We start from the raw sequence: 17,854 nt of genomic DNA, 5'->3' as shown, positions 1-17,854 counted from the left end.
TTTCTCATGTGCAAAAGCACAGGGTCAATACGGGGAAAGCAAGGGTAACCTTGTAAGTGCTGATCAGACTTTATTGGCTTATACATGAGCTGGTCTCAGCACCATAGCAGGACACAGACTGTCTTGCTTTTTCTTCTCAAAAAACCTGTCCTCCAGAGAATGCAGGTAGGCCCTGTGCATAAGCACTGTAGATCTGAAGTTCCTATAAACCTATATGTTTTCACCATATCTCATAGGCAGATTTTAGTGGTTTTGTGTGAGATTAGCTAGATGGTTTAGGCTAGAGGGATAGCTAATGCTCTGCCTCTAGTACCTTCATCTGAGGAGGTTTCCCAGTTGAGTTTGCCAGTAAATCTGAAGAACATCTCTGAGTCAAATATTTTCTTTGATTTTGGTTGAGAATTTTAAATCCAGCTCAGACGATTTCATCCAGGCTCCTCTCATGAAAATAAGAGAGGAATATTGCTTTTTCTGTCTTTTTGAGACCAAAAGAAGCATGGAGTAGACCCATATTCTACAGGCAAATCTTTGGTTAGCTCACGTTGCTCCAGACAACCTTTACCGTGTTTACATCTCCCTGCAGATTTCACTGAAGTCAGTAGAGATGCATACAATACATCAATGCAAACTTTCTTCTGTGTAAGAGCAACAATTTAAAAGCAATCTGCATTCCTTGTAACAGTAACTATGTTCACTTAAATTATAATGTTGCAGTAGTCTTGTTAGACAAGACATGATTAATAGTTTTGATAACAGGCTTAAAAATCTGCTCAATATAAGTCATGCCTTCCACATTATTCTGACTGGAACCGTGTGCTGTGGTTCTAAGAAGTAATTTGCTTATTTATTTTAACAGCCCATTTAATGAAACTTTAATGAAGAGCAGTCCTTATGGCAATCTTGGGGTTTGTGTGTGTAGGAGGAATATTGGATCAACGTCATCTGGAACATTTTTAGCTTGGGATTTTTATTGGTGTGTTAGTAGAAGGCCTGTGTTTGCAGTCTACTTTTGTGGCAGTGCCACAAACTAAATGCATTTTCTCAAGAGACAAGGACTTGCCAAATGCTGTCCTTGTCACAGGAGAGTCTACATGAGTAGCTACAACATCAAACTAACCATAGCTGCAATTGTTTCTTTTTCCCTTCTGAGAGGAGGGAGGCTGTATTGGGTTTGAGAAAACTGTAGCAGCAAGACTGCAGGAGTAAGATGCTCTTTTGGGTGTGTGTATGTCTGTATGGTGGCTTACTCCCCCTGCTACACCCTCCCCAGTAATGTATGAGAAGTAAATTTTTTCCTCCGATCGGAAACAAGGATGAGTTTGGAAATCTAATCACCTTTTTTTTCTTTTTTAAACTTTCCTTCTGGCCAGCCCTACTTTTAAGTTAGCATATTCATACAAAATGGGGAGTTCTGAGGTTGACTAGGGATGTTCCTTAGATCACCACTGCCATTATAAAGCCAAAAATCTAAAAAAAGGGTAAATCCCTTTTGTATGGCTCTATAAGCAGCTCTACTTGCTGGTTAGATTTACATATCAATGCACTTCGATCTTTTTTCCTTCTGAGCACTTCTGAATTAAGCCTGTTCTTCAGGGCAGTTGTTAAATCATGCCACTTAGGAGCTTGCAGATATTTCCTGGGCCATTTTAAAATGTGACCAGTTATCAAGCTTTGTACTAAAGTCCTATGTGCCTTTTCTGAGTAACAGCGTTGCTTTTTTCCCCATCCTCATACACAGTGCCCTGTTGCTTCCTTTTGTTTTCACCCTTGTGAAAGTTCAACTTGTTGTGGTAGTTGCTGAAATGTAGGAGGTAAAATTCTGGGTTTCGCTTAAGCCCTGCACGTCACTAGTTGGTCCTCAAAAAGGGGATTCCCATTGCAGCTCTAGCACTGACAGAGCAGTGGGAAGAGGAAGTGCATGGCTTGGGTAGTTGATGTAGAAAGTGGAAATGCCCTCATTTGCACACTGGCAGGAAGAGAATGATACCGAGCTCTGTGCTGGAGCACACCTGGAGTCACTGGGTTGGGGATCAGACTGGGAGGCTGGTGGTCAGTCCTCCTCCCTCCTGCACTGTTCTTGGACTGGACTGTCCCCACAGTCCTTCTGCTGTACCACTGCTGAAGCACTTGGACACAGAATTTAGCACACATGCTTTTTGGAGAAAACAAAGATAAGCAGTGGAGGGTGTTTTAGTAAAATCTGTTTACTCATGGAAACTTGTCTTGACTGAGCCTTGAGGAAAGGGAGGACAGCTCACATGAGCAAGCACTATTTTCTACCTACCTTGTACAAACACACACACACACACACACACACGTGCATACTCATATGCACAGACCAGCTGTGACCAGTTCCAAAACCTACTCACAACACAACCAATGGTTATGAAACCACAGTGTCAAACTGGAAGCCATGGTATGTTGCTACGAGTATAATGGTTTGCCTAGAAGAGCAAGCCAAGATTTCCCAAAAAAACACTGATGTAGGGTTGAGAACCTGATTTTTTGAAGTGGTGGCTTCAGAAAATGAGGGTCTTCAAAGCCATATTAAGCCTTGACTATCAGAAATATGAAGTCAACTTTTTGCATCCTAATATTACTACTACCATTAGTAGCAAAACCAGAAACGTGAAAGAATGTAAGAGCATCACTGTATTGTGAACAGATAGTAAATGTAATTGTTTATTAAATAATCTTTATTAATACTACTTTAAATTATTAAACTGATTCAAGAAGTCGCCATTAAGAATGTACTTGAATGTATTTTTGAATGCTTTTGTGAACTGATTCATGAACAAAGGAAATGGATTAGAACTTAAAGTAAACACCATGGATGTCTTCAGGCTTTAGTAAGTTAAATACAGTGGAAGCACTTTTACTTGGGTGGAAGGAGCAATAGAAGGAAACCTAGAATTAAGTATTTTGAAAGATTTTTTTTTTCTTCTATAAATTCTGTGTTTTAAACTTTCTCGATTCTCTAAGTACCTTTGTTTTAGTAAATGTGCTATTAAGGTAGGTGTATATATATATATATATATATATATACATACATACACACACACACATATGTATCTCTATGTACTATATGCACATGATGTCCAAATGTAACACTTGGGAATAAATAAGCGTGTATCCTGCAGACATGATGCTGTAGCTTGAAGAGGTGGTCCCTGACAGGAAAATTTGGCTATGTAATAGTTCTTCCCAATAGCATGCTTGACCAGGTTTTCAAAGTCTCTCCTTTCTGAACCACTTTCAGACAGACTAATAACAAAAAAGGGAGAACATCACAGGTTAAGCAGTTTATGCCAATGCTAAAGTGAACTGGCAGAGTTCTTCACAGTGAATTTACAGATTTTCTCATTATGCCCATCTAATACCCAAAGCCCTCCTTAGAATTTCTTTCACAGCTCTGATTCCTATAGAGCTCTTAAGATTTCTGCCCATACAAAATTTAGAAAATGTATCACTTTGGACTATTGCCCATACATCAGACTGTCCCAATTAAGTAGTCCCTACTGCCCCTACTTGCTATAAACACAGTTGTATCATGTAAGTAATAGAGTGCAGCAGACAGAATCACTTGAATTAGGTCCTGAAAACGTAATGTTTGTAACATTTCTCCCCTGTCCTGCCAGGGCTTGACCTGCAAAAATACTTACTTCGAATAAGAGAGTTTCCCTGATAACCAGTACTGTGGTGGTCGCAGCTTTTTTACACTGGGAACTGAGAAACTGTACTGGTGCTTCCCAAACTGGGGACACAACCTGCCCAAGGGCTGTGTGATGTGTGTGTATATATATGTGTGTTTATCTACTCCTGCCAGGGTAGGCAGGTCTCAAGAGCTTTAGATAGGGAGTCACTGAAGCCTGGACTTAGTTCCAGTGCTGAAGTGTGGGCTTACCAGCTAGTGACTATCCTTGGAATTCTCCATGGTGGGAACCAGCCATTAGATGGAAGACTGTAAATGTTGTTGAATTTAGATACCAGTCGTCTGGCAATTGCTGTGTCTGAGGCTGGCTGGTGGTTCTACAGACCCTGCTGTGCCATGTTGTCTTCACAAGCCCTCCTGAGAGCTGTCTGGAGGAGGGGTAGTCAAGCTTATTGCATGGTATTTGGATGAAAAAAATAAAAGAAAACTGGATAAATAAACTTCTTAAAATCACTATTTCTTGTTTCAGTAGCTGGGCACCCTTGAGATGGTATATTGAAAAAATAAATTAGGATCCTGTTCACAAATCTGTGATCTCTTTAGAGATGCAGATTTTTTTCCATAAGTGATGAAGTTTTCCAAACACCTTTTAAATAATTCATAACCAGGAGCAGAATGTAGAAGTCTTTTTACTACAGAATGTCAAGTCCCTTTTCTTACTCATCTTGATCATATTCTCCAGTTTTTTTCTGTGAATATTCCAGGGTTTTGGTTTTATTTTTTTTCTGAAGATGTTTGTTTGGAAGAGTTCAGACAATTTTTGACCCTGTTAACATACCTATTTCACTATATATTCTCTCACTGTTAGGCAAACTGAAAAAGTAGGAAATTCAGTTCTGCTAAATTGGGTCCCCAGAACCTCTCCAGATCTCCTAAGTTATTTTCCTCCAGAACCTTCAGAAAACATGATCTGTTAGTGTGATGTCAGCTAATCCTTCTCTCCCAATAGAATCACTTTCTAAGCATGTCAGCTCTCAGTAGGGACAGGGCATGCCAACTCTTGGGCATTCCAGCTCCAGTCAGTTTCACACAGGAATCACTTGCTACAGGATGTAAAGCCTGAAACATGACAGGGAAATGTGGAGTTTTGGATGAGGAACATACGATATACTAGTGTGCATTATGTTGATTTGCATTAGTTAAGGAGTCTATATGTAACACAATAATTTAGTATTGCCTTGTAACTCCAGCTGATTCAAAGCCAACTTCCTAGTGCTTATTTCATAGGGATTTTTCAAGGGCATCTTAAAAGATCAACCACCTTTCTCTTTCATTGAGAAGGCTGTTCTGATTTAGCTCTGATATGTGAAATTGCTTCACAGGAGTTGTAACTGCCTTTTCCTGTCTGGACTTAGCTACTGCTTCCCTTTGATGGTCTTTCTAAATTCCAGATCTGGGCATAACATAAGCAGAAGGAAGGATTTGTCCTCCTGTTCCTTAGCAGACTTCCATATCCCCTCCTTCAGGGCAGGCTTTGTGCTGGAGTTGCAGTCCCAGGGCTCAAGGTTTATCCCAAATCACTGTCTTCTCTGCCCTTCATCCTACTTCATGTGGCTCAAGGAAGAAATACTCTGCAGTCAGGAATCTAACACAGATTCTGCTGACAAGTTTTCATCAAAAAAATACTCTTCAAAGGCATCCCTTAATCGCTTGGGACCTGTTGGTTGTTCTTGCTTGCTGGACAGAATTGTTCTTACTTTCTGAGAGGGTGAGTGCTTGAATAAATTGAAGAAAACCATGTGTGCCTGGAGGCGTGAAAATCTAATGATTTTTGTGTTTGCCCACAAAATATTAATGTCTGCTGGAAAGAAGCTTGCTTGCACAAATGTCTTAAGCTGAACACAAAACAATGAGCATATGCAACTGAAGAAAATGCGCTGTAAGTTAAAAAAAAAAGTAATTTTCACAGTTATATTGTTCTTTGAATTATTTGTCTCCTTTGTGTGCTTCTCCATATTACTATATAAACTTCTGAAATTGGAGTATTATTACTCTTCACTTAACTTTGTAGGGAATCTCAGTCTTCATTTCTACTCAGCATCAGCTGCAAGCTTCCTAATAATGCTCAGCTTCTATATTCCTCAAATTTTCGAAGCAGTTTCACAGTTTCCATACAGATGAGCTTGGGTAGTCTTTCATCTTTGCTCTTTCACATCCACGTGAGCCACAGAATAGCCTTCATCTTGCAGGCTTATGCTTTGTATCTGGAAAGGCAGCAGTGTTTGCAGTTTAAGATGGTAAAAAGAATCACGTATTTTCAGTTCTAACCTCTTGTTTTCCTGTATTTAGGATTTCCTCAAACTTTTGCATCCTTAGGTGGCTTTTCCCTCATGCCTTCTTTGTCTCCAAAAGCGAGAGAAAATAATAATTAAAAAATTATATGAATTTTATATATTGCTGAAATTTATAATATGGTGTAACATGACGTAATGGACTGCTAAAGGTTTGAAAATGGATTAATGATAACGTAGTTGATATCTCGGGTGCATTTATTTATCCATATTTTTTAATCTATGTATACCTGTGCATGAACCACCATGCAGACAAAAACGCTGTATCTGAGCTCCGATGTCTCTTAATCGTAAGTATCGGGACGTGCCGCTCTTTGATTGCTTGCAGTTAGTACAGCATAAACCTCATTAAATGTTCTTTTGTCAAACCACAAAATCTATAAGCAAGTTATCTTTGCATTTTCCTTACCTCTTTGCTTAAAATCAGAAAAATTAATAAAGAGAAAAGCTTTTGAATCCCTTGATTTAGAGAATTCATTCCCAGCAGCGTTAACGAAGCCGTAACATACCTGGTTTTTCTGTTCCTGTAAGCTTACAATATTATTGACATATTCAAGTCTATCTTATTATGCAAGTTTTGCATAATAACAGAAGGAAGAACAGAGAATTATTTGTATAGCACTGCATTTAGGATTTTTAAATAATATTTGTAAGAAAAAAATGCTGATTCATTGAAACCGAGCAGTGAAATTGTACATTCTGTTATATTACCCAATTCAAAAATACTTTGAATGAATGAATTAAAAGACCTTGTTGTGAATAGTTTCTTTCATTTGAAAATACTTCTCTTTCTTTCCCTTTCTCACTTTCTTCCTATGTCTTTTTGACTGGCTTTTTTTCTCTGTCTCTTTGTCTATTGCTCTCATCCTTTCTTTCTCTCTTTTTCTCCTTCCCTTTCAAATCAACCTTCTTTTTTTATATAATCATCCTAGACTTTGGGCTCTTAAATATAATTAAATACTTTTTCTTGATCCAAGCTAGGCTCTCCTCTATTTTTTTTTTTTCAGATTTTGACATGTTAGAGAAAACAATAAGAATATTCTTCCTAGTAAATTAATTCAGTTACTCAGTCTTAAAATAATTTTTTTCCTGTCCTCCACCAGCTTATGAGAAGGCTATTTATTAATTTATATCCCTTTATGCCTATGTTAGGGTTGAGATCTTTTTTCAAGATAACATTAGTGCTGACATCCTAGTCATACAATTACCGCTTTGCCTATCCTAGTGTTGTTTCTTCTCTGGTATTTGCCAGAGTTGTCATGCCTCCCCTCTGACTACATTTTGCTGAGCTGACAAACTAAGTTCTTGTGATTAGCTCATGACTGGAGATTACTCACTCTCTTTGCTGTCTTGGCAGCCCTTTGTCTGACCACAATTGATCGTACTGTACATAATCCCAATGTAGGCTTCCCTATACCTAGGGTTATAGCAGAAAATAATTTCCTCTAATAACATTCCAATTTTTTTTTTCCAGGGCATATCACACATCTGGCATAACAGATATTATATTACAAAACAATATTCTAAGTCTTATTGCTCCTACTGCCTCCAGCCAGTGGTAGTCCTAACTTACAACATGAAACAGTTTCATTAATTCCAGAGTGTGATCTCCCATGTTCTCAATTGACATTAAATTCTGTTAAAGTCGTTATACTTTTTTTCTCACATAATATTCCAGAAGTCCTGTATTTTTCATAGACATGGAAAAGTGTTTCTGGGACATATCTGCTATTATAATGTGTTTCTTCTTTTAAAGTAGGATTAATGCTCTATTTTATGTATATATATTATTAGGAAGGCCCTGGATGCATTTAATTGACTGCCGTAAGTGTATAGTGTGAGCACTGACCTTGGTCATACCCGTTGCTGTGTGAGCAGTTTGAGCCTTCAGTTCAAGGGGGTTCTATAGTCCCAAAGTGTCTGTCCTGTCCTGACAGGGTGCTGAGCACACGGGGGCTCTTATTCCATCCAGAATGGGGCTGTGGGGCTGAAGCACAGCTGGGGACTGCAGCATGTGCTGCAGCACCATCTTAAATCCAGACCTCACGTAGGGAAGGATGGGATTCCTTTCCAAAGGTGTATTGCATCCTATGTGCTTCAGGCGCTTCATTGTGTGCATTTAAGCCTGGCTCTTGAGCTAGGAGTACAACACCTTGCTAAAAACTCAAGCTTACTAAAATTAGGCTTGCAAAATATAAGTGCAGAATATCTATCTGACCAGGCGCATATGTTGATTTGATGTTATATTGACCATGATAAAATTAACGCTTCCTTTGTCTTACCTGACAGGTTTCTATGTATTTCTTAAATAATTGTGGCCTGAAACCCCTAGCTGGTGTCACTGGTTTGACTAAGGTGGGGAATCTGACATTTTAATTGTTTGAAATTGAGCAAAAGAACTGCAAAGAAGAAAAACCCACTGATTTTTTCTGTTTTCTTTTGGGGTTTTGGCACTCTTTTCAAGGAAATTATTTCTTCTGTTTGGCCTTTAGAATCCTCTACAGAGGAGAGATGAGGAGCTATAAATCTTTAAAATAGGTCAAAATCTCACTAATTATTGCTTTAATTAGTGACAGCCACTTTTTTTTTATTCTTTTGTTCAATTTAATAGAGTCAGATATATCCCCATTTTTCTAATTTCAAAGAAATTGTGCCCTTGATTTTTAATGGACTTCACCCAGTCTGTAGATTACCTGGAAGTATCCATAGTGAAAAATTTATAGGTTGTACCTTTAGTTTTTCTGTCACAGCTGCTCTTTTCGTGTTGTCCACAAATACTAGTATACTGAACATAAATTTTCTAAAGAAGAACAAATAGCAAAAAGTTCTTAATTAGCTTTGAAAAACAACAGTGTGAAGAGATTTTACAGGGGCCTGTACATTCATTAAAAAACATTTTCTCAGTTGAATGTCTCACACCCTGGACGTAGAACAGTAAATCAAATCATAAATCTTTAAATGGTCCAAAAATACTTTCAATAACTCTGATAGGTCTAGTTTGTGAGATAGGAATGATGTATAGCATAATTTTTGGGTTCAAAAAAGATTGCACAGTTATTTTATACAGATTGTGCAAAATGTTATAGTGTTGAACTATAACCCTCTGAAGTCAGGAAGACCTACAGGTGTTAGACATTTCCATGTTCCAAGCACTGTAAAGATACTTCAAATAATTCTGTAATTCTTTGTTAAAATTGTTAAGAAAAGAATGCTATTGCCTTGCTTACTAACTCCTTTACCAGCTGCATTCATTAAGATCCATTAAAATACACACTAATAAATTCCTGTGTACAGAGTATTTTATTTTTCATTTCCTTGTACAGAAAACTTAGGCAAAACCTGTTAGTGATGTAGTTAAAAACCTTAGATTGCATTTAAGTACTTTTGTACAAGTATTAAGTGTGTATTTTCGACCACATAGCTTAACATGCAACCTGTACTTAATTGCTTAATAAACAGAATTACTGCAATATGGCAAATTATAGACCAACCTTAGTATGAACAGTACATGAGTTAATTTAATAGTTTCTTGATGCTAATTAAATTGTCCATAATTTACAATTTGAAATATTTTATACTATAAGTGTATTTAAGATTTGGTATTTCTTCCCCATTTTCTGATTGTGGGATATCTCTAGTAAGATTTTCTTAAGACTATTTCAGACACACAGATATTTAGTATTGAGTAATGTGGTGCTCTTAATGCCCACCATGCTATTAAAGCTGTTCCAGATTAAGCAAAAATTAATTCACATTAGACTGCAAATTACTATCTCTATTATCTCACTCCTGAGTTATTGTGGTAATTGATCAGTATCAGAGGAGCTACGTAATAGAAAAGAAATGCGAGGAGTTTTGTGCAGAGTGTGAAAATGAGTCTTACGTCATACCTTTGCTGGCTGGCTCATTGACTCTCCCGCCTTGTGGCAGTCACTGCCGTGCACCAGGCCTTGAAGCACCAGACAGGTCACTTCTCCTCTGCTTCTCCCTGGGACTGGGAAAGATCCTGCTGCTGGCACAGCTCTGCAGGGTGGAGACAGTGGGACAATGCTTGTCCTGCTGGAGGGCTTGCTTTGCTTATTGCCTGACTTACCTGTGCTCTACACTTTTCTTAGCCACCACCTTGAGTACAGGAGGACAAGTGAAACAAAATAAAATGTTGGTATTTAATCTTCCTAATTCAAAAGCTAAATTAGAGGCTTTTAACTTTTTGAGAAAGACTGTGTCTGTAAACTGGACAATAGCTTGACAGTGCCTCTTGCTCTAGTTTGTCCCTGAGTGAAACCGATGCCCCAGACTGCCTCAACAGCTGCAGTAAGCAGGTAGTACCTCATTTCCCTTCATATTTTCATGACACAGATGATACTCTATAGCTCTGAATTTAAATGAGACAGATAGCCTTGATTCCCACCGGGAAGCTATGAAAACATCGCTTCTCACGCTCTACATTGCAAAACATTTAGAATGACGTGTGTTTGACGTTTTAAAGTTATTTTTCATTCAGAACATTGCTTCGAAATGGTTCATACCTGAAGTTTCCCAGGTTCTGCCACTGAGGCGCAGAGGCAGCGCTGTGCCGCGCCGCGCCGGGATTGCTGTGGATTTGCTCTGCGCTGGATTTGCTCTGCGCTGGATTTGCTCTGCGCTGGATTTGCGCGGCGCTGGATTTGCTCCGCGCTGGATTTGCGCGGCGCTGGATTTGCGCGGCGCTGGATTTGCGCGGCGCTGGATTTGCGCGGCGCTGGATTTGCGCGGCGCCGTGCGCGGCCGCCAGGGGGTGCGGCAGTGCCGGGGCCGGGCGGGGGCGATGGCGGAGCAGGAGGAGGAGGAGGAAGATGAGGAGGAGGAGGAGGCGGAGGATCGCCTGCCGCCCGCCCGGCCCCGCCTGGAGCAGCCCCGGCAGCCCTGGGGACAGGCTCTTCTCCCGGGGCTCCGGCCGGGCGTCGCTTAAGCAGGGAAAAAGGAAAAGTAGGTTTTTTTTTTTTAAAAGGCGTGGGGGAGGCAGGACATTGCTGTCTTCTACCTCAAGGGGAGGCTGTCAGGCAGTGCTCACCACTCCTCTCTGTGGGGAGCCGTGACTAAGGTAGCCCCAAGAAAAATTGCTGGGAGCCGGGTTTCCATTCCGTTTTCAGAGCAGGAAGGAAAACGGTGAATATTAAATGCTGGTTACTTTCAAATGCCGCCACCAGAACCTCAATGCGCCTACGACAGCAGTATGACATCGGAACGGGAAACGCACGTCTCTAGATGGCACAGTTCTTCACCTGGGTCTTCAGATCTTCATTGCATCCATTTTTTACGTGCTCCATCATCTTCATCACCACCACTATTACTGCTATTGTAGTTTAGAAGGCAGCAAGGCTCCCTGTCTCTGGAAGCTTTCCAAAAGAAAGCTCCATCTATTCCAAAGAAAGTTCCATTTCTTTTCAGGCATTAAGAAATATCTTAAAAACTACATTGCATGATTGGTGGTGAAAAGTTCACATACATATTTATGTTTCCTTTCCTACAGAACTATAGAATGTTTATAACAAATCTGTAGCACTGATTTCCGAGAAAACAAATAAAAGTAAAATGTGGTGAAGATAATGTCTCAGCGCAGGGGTGGTCAGCTCATGTTTGTAATCCTGCAAACAGTTTAACTGAGTGCTTCAGGCTGCTCAGGACACAAGGCATTTAAAATACTTCCCTGCTCTCTACCTGTGTGAGGGTCAATCTCTGCTGTGCATCATCCTGGCTCGCACACGAGCAGGCGAAGATGGACTTTTTCTCTGTTCTCTGCTTGAGTCCCCTGAGATCCTGTGAAGCGCTGGCAAAGGACATATAAGCAAGAAGCAGTAATGAATAGAAATTGTGACAATCTGATGCTACATAGAAAACACAAAATGTGCATATACGTGTATAGGTAGATGTGTATATAAGAACAGGTATCTCAAAAGAAGAAATGAGAGCAGCTATGTGTCACAGCAGGAGCAGGCAAAAAATTCAACCCCTGCTCACTGAGCTGAAGGGAAAGGAGTAACCCATGTGCTTCATCTGTCGGCTGGACAGTGCAAGGATGATTACACGGGGATGAAGAGGTGACAGGCTGGGGAAAGGACAGGAATTCTCCCCTTTTATCCCTTTGCGGAGAAGGGTGATCAGTCCAATCTGCAATCCAGTTTTTGGTAAAAAAACCCACTGCTGTCAGGCTGTCTGCTGAGCGCAATAAGAAAGAGGACAAAGCTCTATGGCCTTCAGGCAGACAGTGTTGTTATCGTTATAGTTCTTGTGGCTACTGCTGTTACTTAGTTGTTTTGCCTTATTTAGTGTTTGAGAGCATGCCCTGCCCTGGCTGGCTGTGGCCGCTGTTTGACGGATGGAGAGCGGAATTAGGCCGCGGCAGATGGCTGTGGACGGAGTCAGGATGGGAGCGGGACAGAGCCCCCGCAGGACTTGCTTCCAACCCGGCTGTTTCAGAGTGGGGGTAGGAGGGACTCGACGGGAAGGATGCGTGGGGGGAACCTGCAGGGAACTCCGCCGGGGCAGCGACTGTGCACTGCGCATCGGCGGAGCCTCAGGCCAATCCGCTCTCTTGCTTGTCCCCGCACCCTTGCCTTGCTCGCCGCTCACTCCCGTCGGGATGCAGGGTTTTCTTCAGCCGCGGACGGTCCCTTCCCGAGGGCCACCCGGTGTCACCGGGGCGCGTCTGCCCGACCGGGGACAAGCAGTCTGGCGGCCCGCGGAGGGAGCGCGGTGCCACCGCCAGCACCAGGGACAGCGCCCGCAGCAGCACTGTCGCTCCTTTGTTCCACCGCCGGCGAGGCCCCGCGGAACAAAGACTTCCGCCGCCGGCAGCGAGGGGACCCCGGCCTCTCCCCTCCCCACCCCCGCACCCTCCCCGCACCCGCCGGCGTGGCCCTGCCACGACCACCGCCTCCACCGGAGCCGCGTCTCCAGAGTGCCGGCCGCGCACGCACCTGCCCCGGCGCACGTCGCCCTGCCACCGCCGCCCCGCCACCCTCCCCCGCGCGTAAGCTGCCCCGCACACCCTACCCCGCCGCCGCCCCCGCTCCGCGCTCGCCAGCCGCCGCCTTGCGCCTCGCCCCGCCGCCCAGCCCCGCGCACAGAGCCCGCATGCCGCTCCTCCGCCTGCCCGCCGCTCCGCTGCCCGTCGGCACCGCTCTGCGCCGCTCTCCCCACACCGTGCCCATACGCTGCTCCCTCTCCCCGCCTCTCCCTCGCAACCTCCGCACACTCCTCTTTTTCGCGCATCCAAGCTGCCTCTCCGCACATGGCTCTGCTGCAGTGCCTCCGCGGCACCTCCGGCACCCCCCGCCCCGTGCACCACCTCTGCACATGGCTCTGCCGGCCCGCGGCACAGACGCTGCTCCGCTGCCCCCCGCGCACTGCGCCGCTGCCCCGGGGGCCGCGTTCCTCGGCTTCCAGAGGAGCCCCGCAAGAGGAGGAGCCATTACCGAGCGGGCACTCCTAGCTACCGGCTGGGCGATGCGCAAAGAACAATCCTCGCGATGATAATATTAGAAAATGTATTTATTTCCCATTAATCGACTTTACATGGTTCAGCCCAAGAAAGCGAGAGGTCGAGTCACCACTACCTTGAAAAACCACCACGGCTACCGCACCGTTCCAGTAGCCCCCCACGGCCCCGTTACCTGCTGCTGACAACTGCCCCCGCGGGCGCCCGTCCCGTGGCAGCGGCGTCTCCTTTCCACCGGGCTGAGCCAATCAGTCCACCAGTCCTAGTTAGTCTCGGTTTCCGTAGGTGAGTACAGGTTGTCGAGCTCTTTATTGCTTTGTGTCTCCTTTTCTTTCTTTCTTTCTTTTTTTTTTTTTTTTAATTTCTTTAGCTAATTGCAATTTTTACTATTAACGTTATTGTTATGGTATGTTCTAGCGAGATCTTTCATGCTGCTTTGAGGATCCGCTCTTGGCATTCACCGCGTGCCTTAATTGTATGACATTAAATCAAGGTCCGCTGTGAACACGGAGAGTCAGAGCCTTAGAGCGCTCTCTCTCTCTCTCTCTCTGGAAGCAGAACAGCAGCTGATCCCCGAAAAAAAACCCGGTAATTTCCCTCCGCCCTAGTCCCAAACTGGCCCGGGCTGCGTATAACTCATGCTCCAGTTTTCTTACTAGCCAATCTGTTGTTTGCAATGCTCAGGAAGCTGTTAAATACGTATTTAATCGATTAAAAAAAAAAAAAAAAGAGATAGAAAATAAGCGTGTGCCTATTGCACACTTCCAGACGACTGCTTTAATTTCACCAGCGTCTTCGCATGAATTTAAACACAGGAGTTGACTCTCCCCGACTCGACGTCTGTCAGTTGGCATCCCTGGCTGAGAGGAATGACCGTGTCTTCCCGGCTGTCTCGGTCCGCCTGGTTCTGCGGCTCCCCTGGAGCACGGGCGGGGGGAGCCCGCACCCCCAGAGCATCCCAGCTCCCCTCGGCCGGGGGAAGGGCGGGGGGAGGGGAAGAGGGGATCTTTCGGCGATGAAAAATGGAAGGGCAGGACGTGTCATCTTTCTTTGTAAAGCAAAAAAAAAAAAAAAAAAAATTTTACTCACTCGCACCTGCCCCTTTCCCGGGAGGGTCTGGGCAGCCCATCTGGCCTGCCTACACTGAACTGGCGAGTGAGAAAATGAGGGTGAAGTCATTACAATAAAAAAAATAAAATTAGCCTAAGCTTTTATTATTATTATTATTACGCTTTTTGCCATCTTTCACCGCTCAGGTTCGGGACCATTCCTTTTCGGTGCGGACGGCGCGCCGGGGAGGAGCGGAGCGGCCGGGCACCTTGCATCACCCTGCGGGCTCGACCACGGCCGGACCCCAGGAACCGGGCAGCTGACCTCGACTGCTTCCTCGGCGCCAGGCCCGGGAGAGAGAGAGGAGGCGAAGCGGGATATGCTGCGGCTGCACGCGGTGGCGGCCGGATCCTGCAGCGAGCTGGGCTTCTCAGAGACTTTTCCCGTAGCTTGCCGGGGCATCCGGGGGCAAACTGGGAAGGCGGCTCCGGCCCCCCTTGGCACCGCAGCTCCTGTGTGCGGCCGCCTGGAAAACAGACAAAGCAAGAGCGTTAGAAATGCAGGCGGGGAGGAAAGGAAAGGCAGGCTGGGAGGGAAGGGCGCCGGGAGCCCGCACGCCGCGCGGTTGCCAATGACAAAAGGGAGAGAGGGGGGAGTCAGAGCAGGAGAAGGGCGGGGAGGGAAAGGGGAAGGGGAGGAAGCGAAGGGAAGGGGGGCCACACGGACTGACGCGGAGCTGGGGCCGGCCAGACCCGAGCCTGTGGGGCTGCTTGGTCCGCGGCCGAGGAAGGACGGGGCGGAACGCCCATCACCGCAGCGCTGGGGCGAGCGGGCATCTGGGTCCCTGCAGCGCAGTGGGAACGGGCCAGCCACGGGGCAGAGAGCAACCTCCCTGCCCACCGCTGCAAAAATCCCCGGAGGGCAAGAACAGGGGACAACTTTTTGGGGAAAAAAAAAAAAAAAAAAAAGGAAAAAAGAAGAAAAGAAAATAATAAAATTACGGGACTGTAAGGGGGGTGGGGAACAACAGTCCTCCCCCCCCCGTTTTTCGTCTTGAAGACCGTACTAGAGCAAAGAATCATAGGGAGAAATCCAAGCATCCAAATAAAAATAAGAAATAGGAACCCATCCCAAATACCAAAAAAGAGAATCATAATCAAAAAGGAAATGGTCAAACCTGCCGACGGCTGGCGGCTCCTCCACCCAGTCGGAGCCGCAGGGCGCAGGAGAGAACAGCCCCTCTAGCTGCTTTCGGGGGATAGGAAGCGGTCCGGTCTCTCCCCCTCGCTTGCTGCTCCAGAATTAGGGATTAATGCCTCTCCAGCCAAACAAATAAGGCATCTGCCTTCAGTACAAGAGGATTACACGGGGTTGCTGACGTCACCAGCCAGGCAGATGTTGGCTCCCAAAGTCCTGATCATCTCCCGTGTCCTTGAAACCCGGCACAATCCCAGACCCGCGCCGCCCGGCCGGGTCCCTTCAAGGTCGAGGGGCACCTGGTCGGAGGGGACCCCGCCGAGCCGCTCTCTCCCAAAACGTCCTCACGCATCATCGGGAGAGAAAGGTGTGAAAAGCCGAGCCCGGCAGAAAGTTCAACCCTCCCCCTTCCCTCCGGGTCCTCTCCCCCCACCTCCCGCCCTCCCCCACCTCCCCAACCTCAATGTCACATGAATCTGTACAGTCATAGCGAGGAAGAGGAGCCTGATCCCCGGCTCACCCAGAGGCCACCCTCCCCGCACGGCATCCGACCCCCTCTCACTGCGGCACCGCCGCGCCCCCCGGCCCCGCGCCGCCCCAGCCTCCCTCCCGTAGCAGCCCGGAGCCGGCCCCGGGCCGGGAGCACGGCGGAACCGGGCCAGGCCCCGCGGCTTTGTTCTCGCTGTGCCCGTCCCGGCGGGGCAGCGGCGGGCGCGGGCCGGAGCGGCTCGCTGGCCGTGCGGGGACAGCCCGCTGCCCGTCCCGGAGCTGCGCGGTGTCTCTGCGGCAGGCAGGCCCCAGCGGGCGGGCAGCGAGCCCAGCAGAGCCCAGCCGGGCCGGGCCGGGCCGAGGTCAGGCACGCAGGGAGCGCTGAGGTGGCTCAAGGCCTCCTCTCGCCCTGCGGGGCCGGCGGCAGGCGCTGAAGTAGGGTTTTCCTGGCTAAAGGACTTGGAGGTTTCATTTCTGCAGTTCTTAGGTGGAGGCAGAGCGGCTTGTCGTTCCCGTAGCTCAGCCCCGAGTTTGATGGAGCTGTAGGGTGGGTTGGAATTGCCGCAAAGTGCATCTGAAAGGGGAATCCAATTAGAAGCGCGATCAAAATAAAAAAAGAAATTTGCCTGAGAACCACGTCTGTTGCTTTTGCTGTGGCATAAAGTCCATGACTCATCATCACTAGTCCCTTTGCATCAAACAATGGTTTCAATCATTTCAGTACTGCAGAAAGGCAAACTAGATGATGTGACATAACGGAGCGGGATGAAGAAGAAGGGATCGCCAGTATCTAGGCTCCTGTTGGGTTGATGTTGTTGTTGTTCAAAGGAGCTGTTTTATAGATCTGTTCCATATTATCCTTGTCTGTCAAGGTGGCATTTAATTTTTCCAATTGTGGAACTTGGTCACTGATAAAATCAATTTAATTTACACCACTGTCATTCAGCTGATCCGAGCAGTAGATTTATTTTTGGCTCGGAGTTGAAGGGAAAAAAGCAATCGTATGCAGAATGGAGAGATCCTTTTACTTCTTTTGAGAGCAGTAAGAAGAGAAATCACTGGCATGGCATTTTAACAGAGTTTGTTCTCCTGCAGGAGAATTATAAATGTAATTTCTCAAGTCTTTTGCTTAGAATCTTGAGCAGCCACATGAAAGGGATAACAAGAAAGACTGAGCAGCTCGGGCCCCCGGCGTTCCGTGAGGGCCGACAGCCCCGCTCACCCCCTTTTCCCGGGGTGACACCAGCCGGCTCCGTCCTCACCCGGTCCCTGTCCATGGTCCTGACCCGCCGGCGGCAGCGGGCGCTGCTCCCGCGGCCGTGCGGATGGCCCTGCGCGCCCCTCCGCGCCCGCGCGGCCCGCCGCCCGCCGCGGGGCCGGGGAGCCTGCGGCCCCTCCGCGACAGTTCCATCAGCACCTCTGCTTTGCTGCTGTTATTAATGTTATTATTAATACTATTTTTTTTTTTTAATTCAGCACCTTGGAAGGAGGCAGAGGTGGAAGTGAGGATTTACCTTTCTTGGGCTTTATTTGTTAGCTCTCCTGTTTCAAAGAGCTTTTAATCACTGATGCCTGGGCAAACCCACATTCTAATGTGAAGTGGTTAATATCGGACAACAGTCTCTAAACCTCGGA

The 17,854-nt window shown here is 46.0% G+C and overlaps 2 protein-coding genes across 2 annotated transcripts; one reads left to right on the top strand and one right to left on the bottom strand.

Annotated features, from left to right (window-relative positions):
* Window positions 1-2,678: 2,678 nt before the first annotated feature.
* LOC104692848 lies at window positions 2,679-13,121 on the bottom strand. The gene is made up of 6 exons (XM_039569605.1): window positions 13,039-13,121; window positions 11,704-11,812; window positions 10,533-11,038; window positions 9,894-10,026; window positions 8,734-8,803; window positions 2,679-6,055 (listed from the first exon to the last, which is right to left on the bottom strand). Exons 1-6 carry the CDS (start codon window positions 13,119-13,121, stop codon window positions 6,009-6,011), a joined length of 948 nt encoding a protein of 315 aa, XP_039425539.1. The 3' UTR covers window positions 2,679-6,008.
* Window positions 13,112-14,212, top strand: LOC120409811. The gene has a single exon (XM_039550127.1). It carries the CDS (start codon window positions 13,120-13,122, stop codon window positions 13,516-13,518), a length of 399 nt encoding a protein of 132 aa, XP_039406061.1. The 5' UTR covers window positions 13,112-13,119; the 3' UTR covers window positions 13,519-14,212.
* Window positions 14,213-17,854: the final 3,642 nt, after the last annotated feature.

This window comes from Corvus cornix, chromosome 2 (genome assembly GCF_000738735.6).
Source record: "Corvus cornix cornix isolate S_Up_H32 chromosome 2, ASM73873v5, whole genome shotgun sequence".
Lineage (NCBI taxonomy): Eukaryota > Metazoa > Chordata > Aves > Passeriformes > Corvidae > Corvus > Corvus cornix.
The sequence above is the reverse complement of the archived record's forward strand: the minus strand, read 5'-3'. Positions and strand labels throughout refer to the sequence as shown.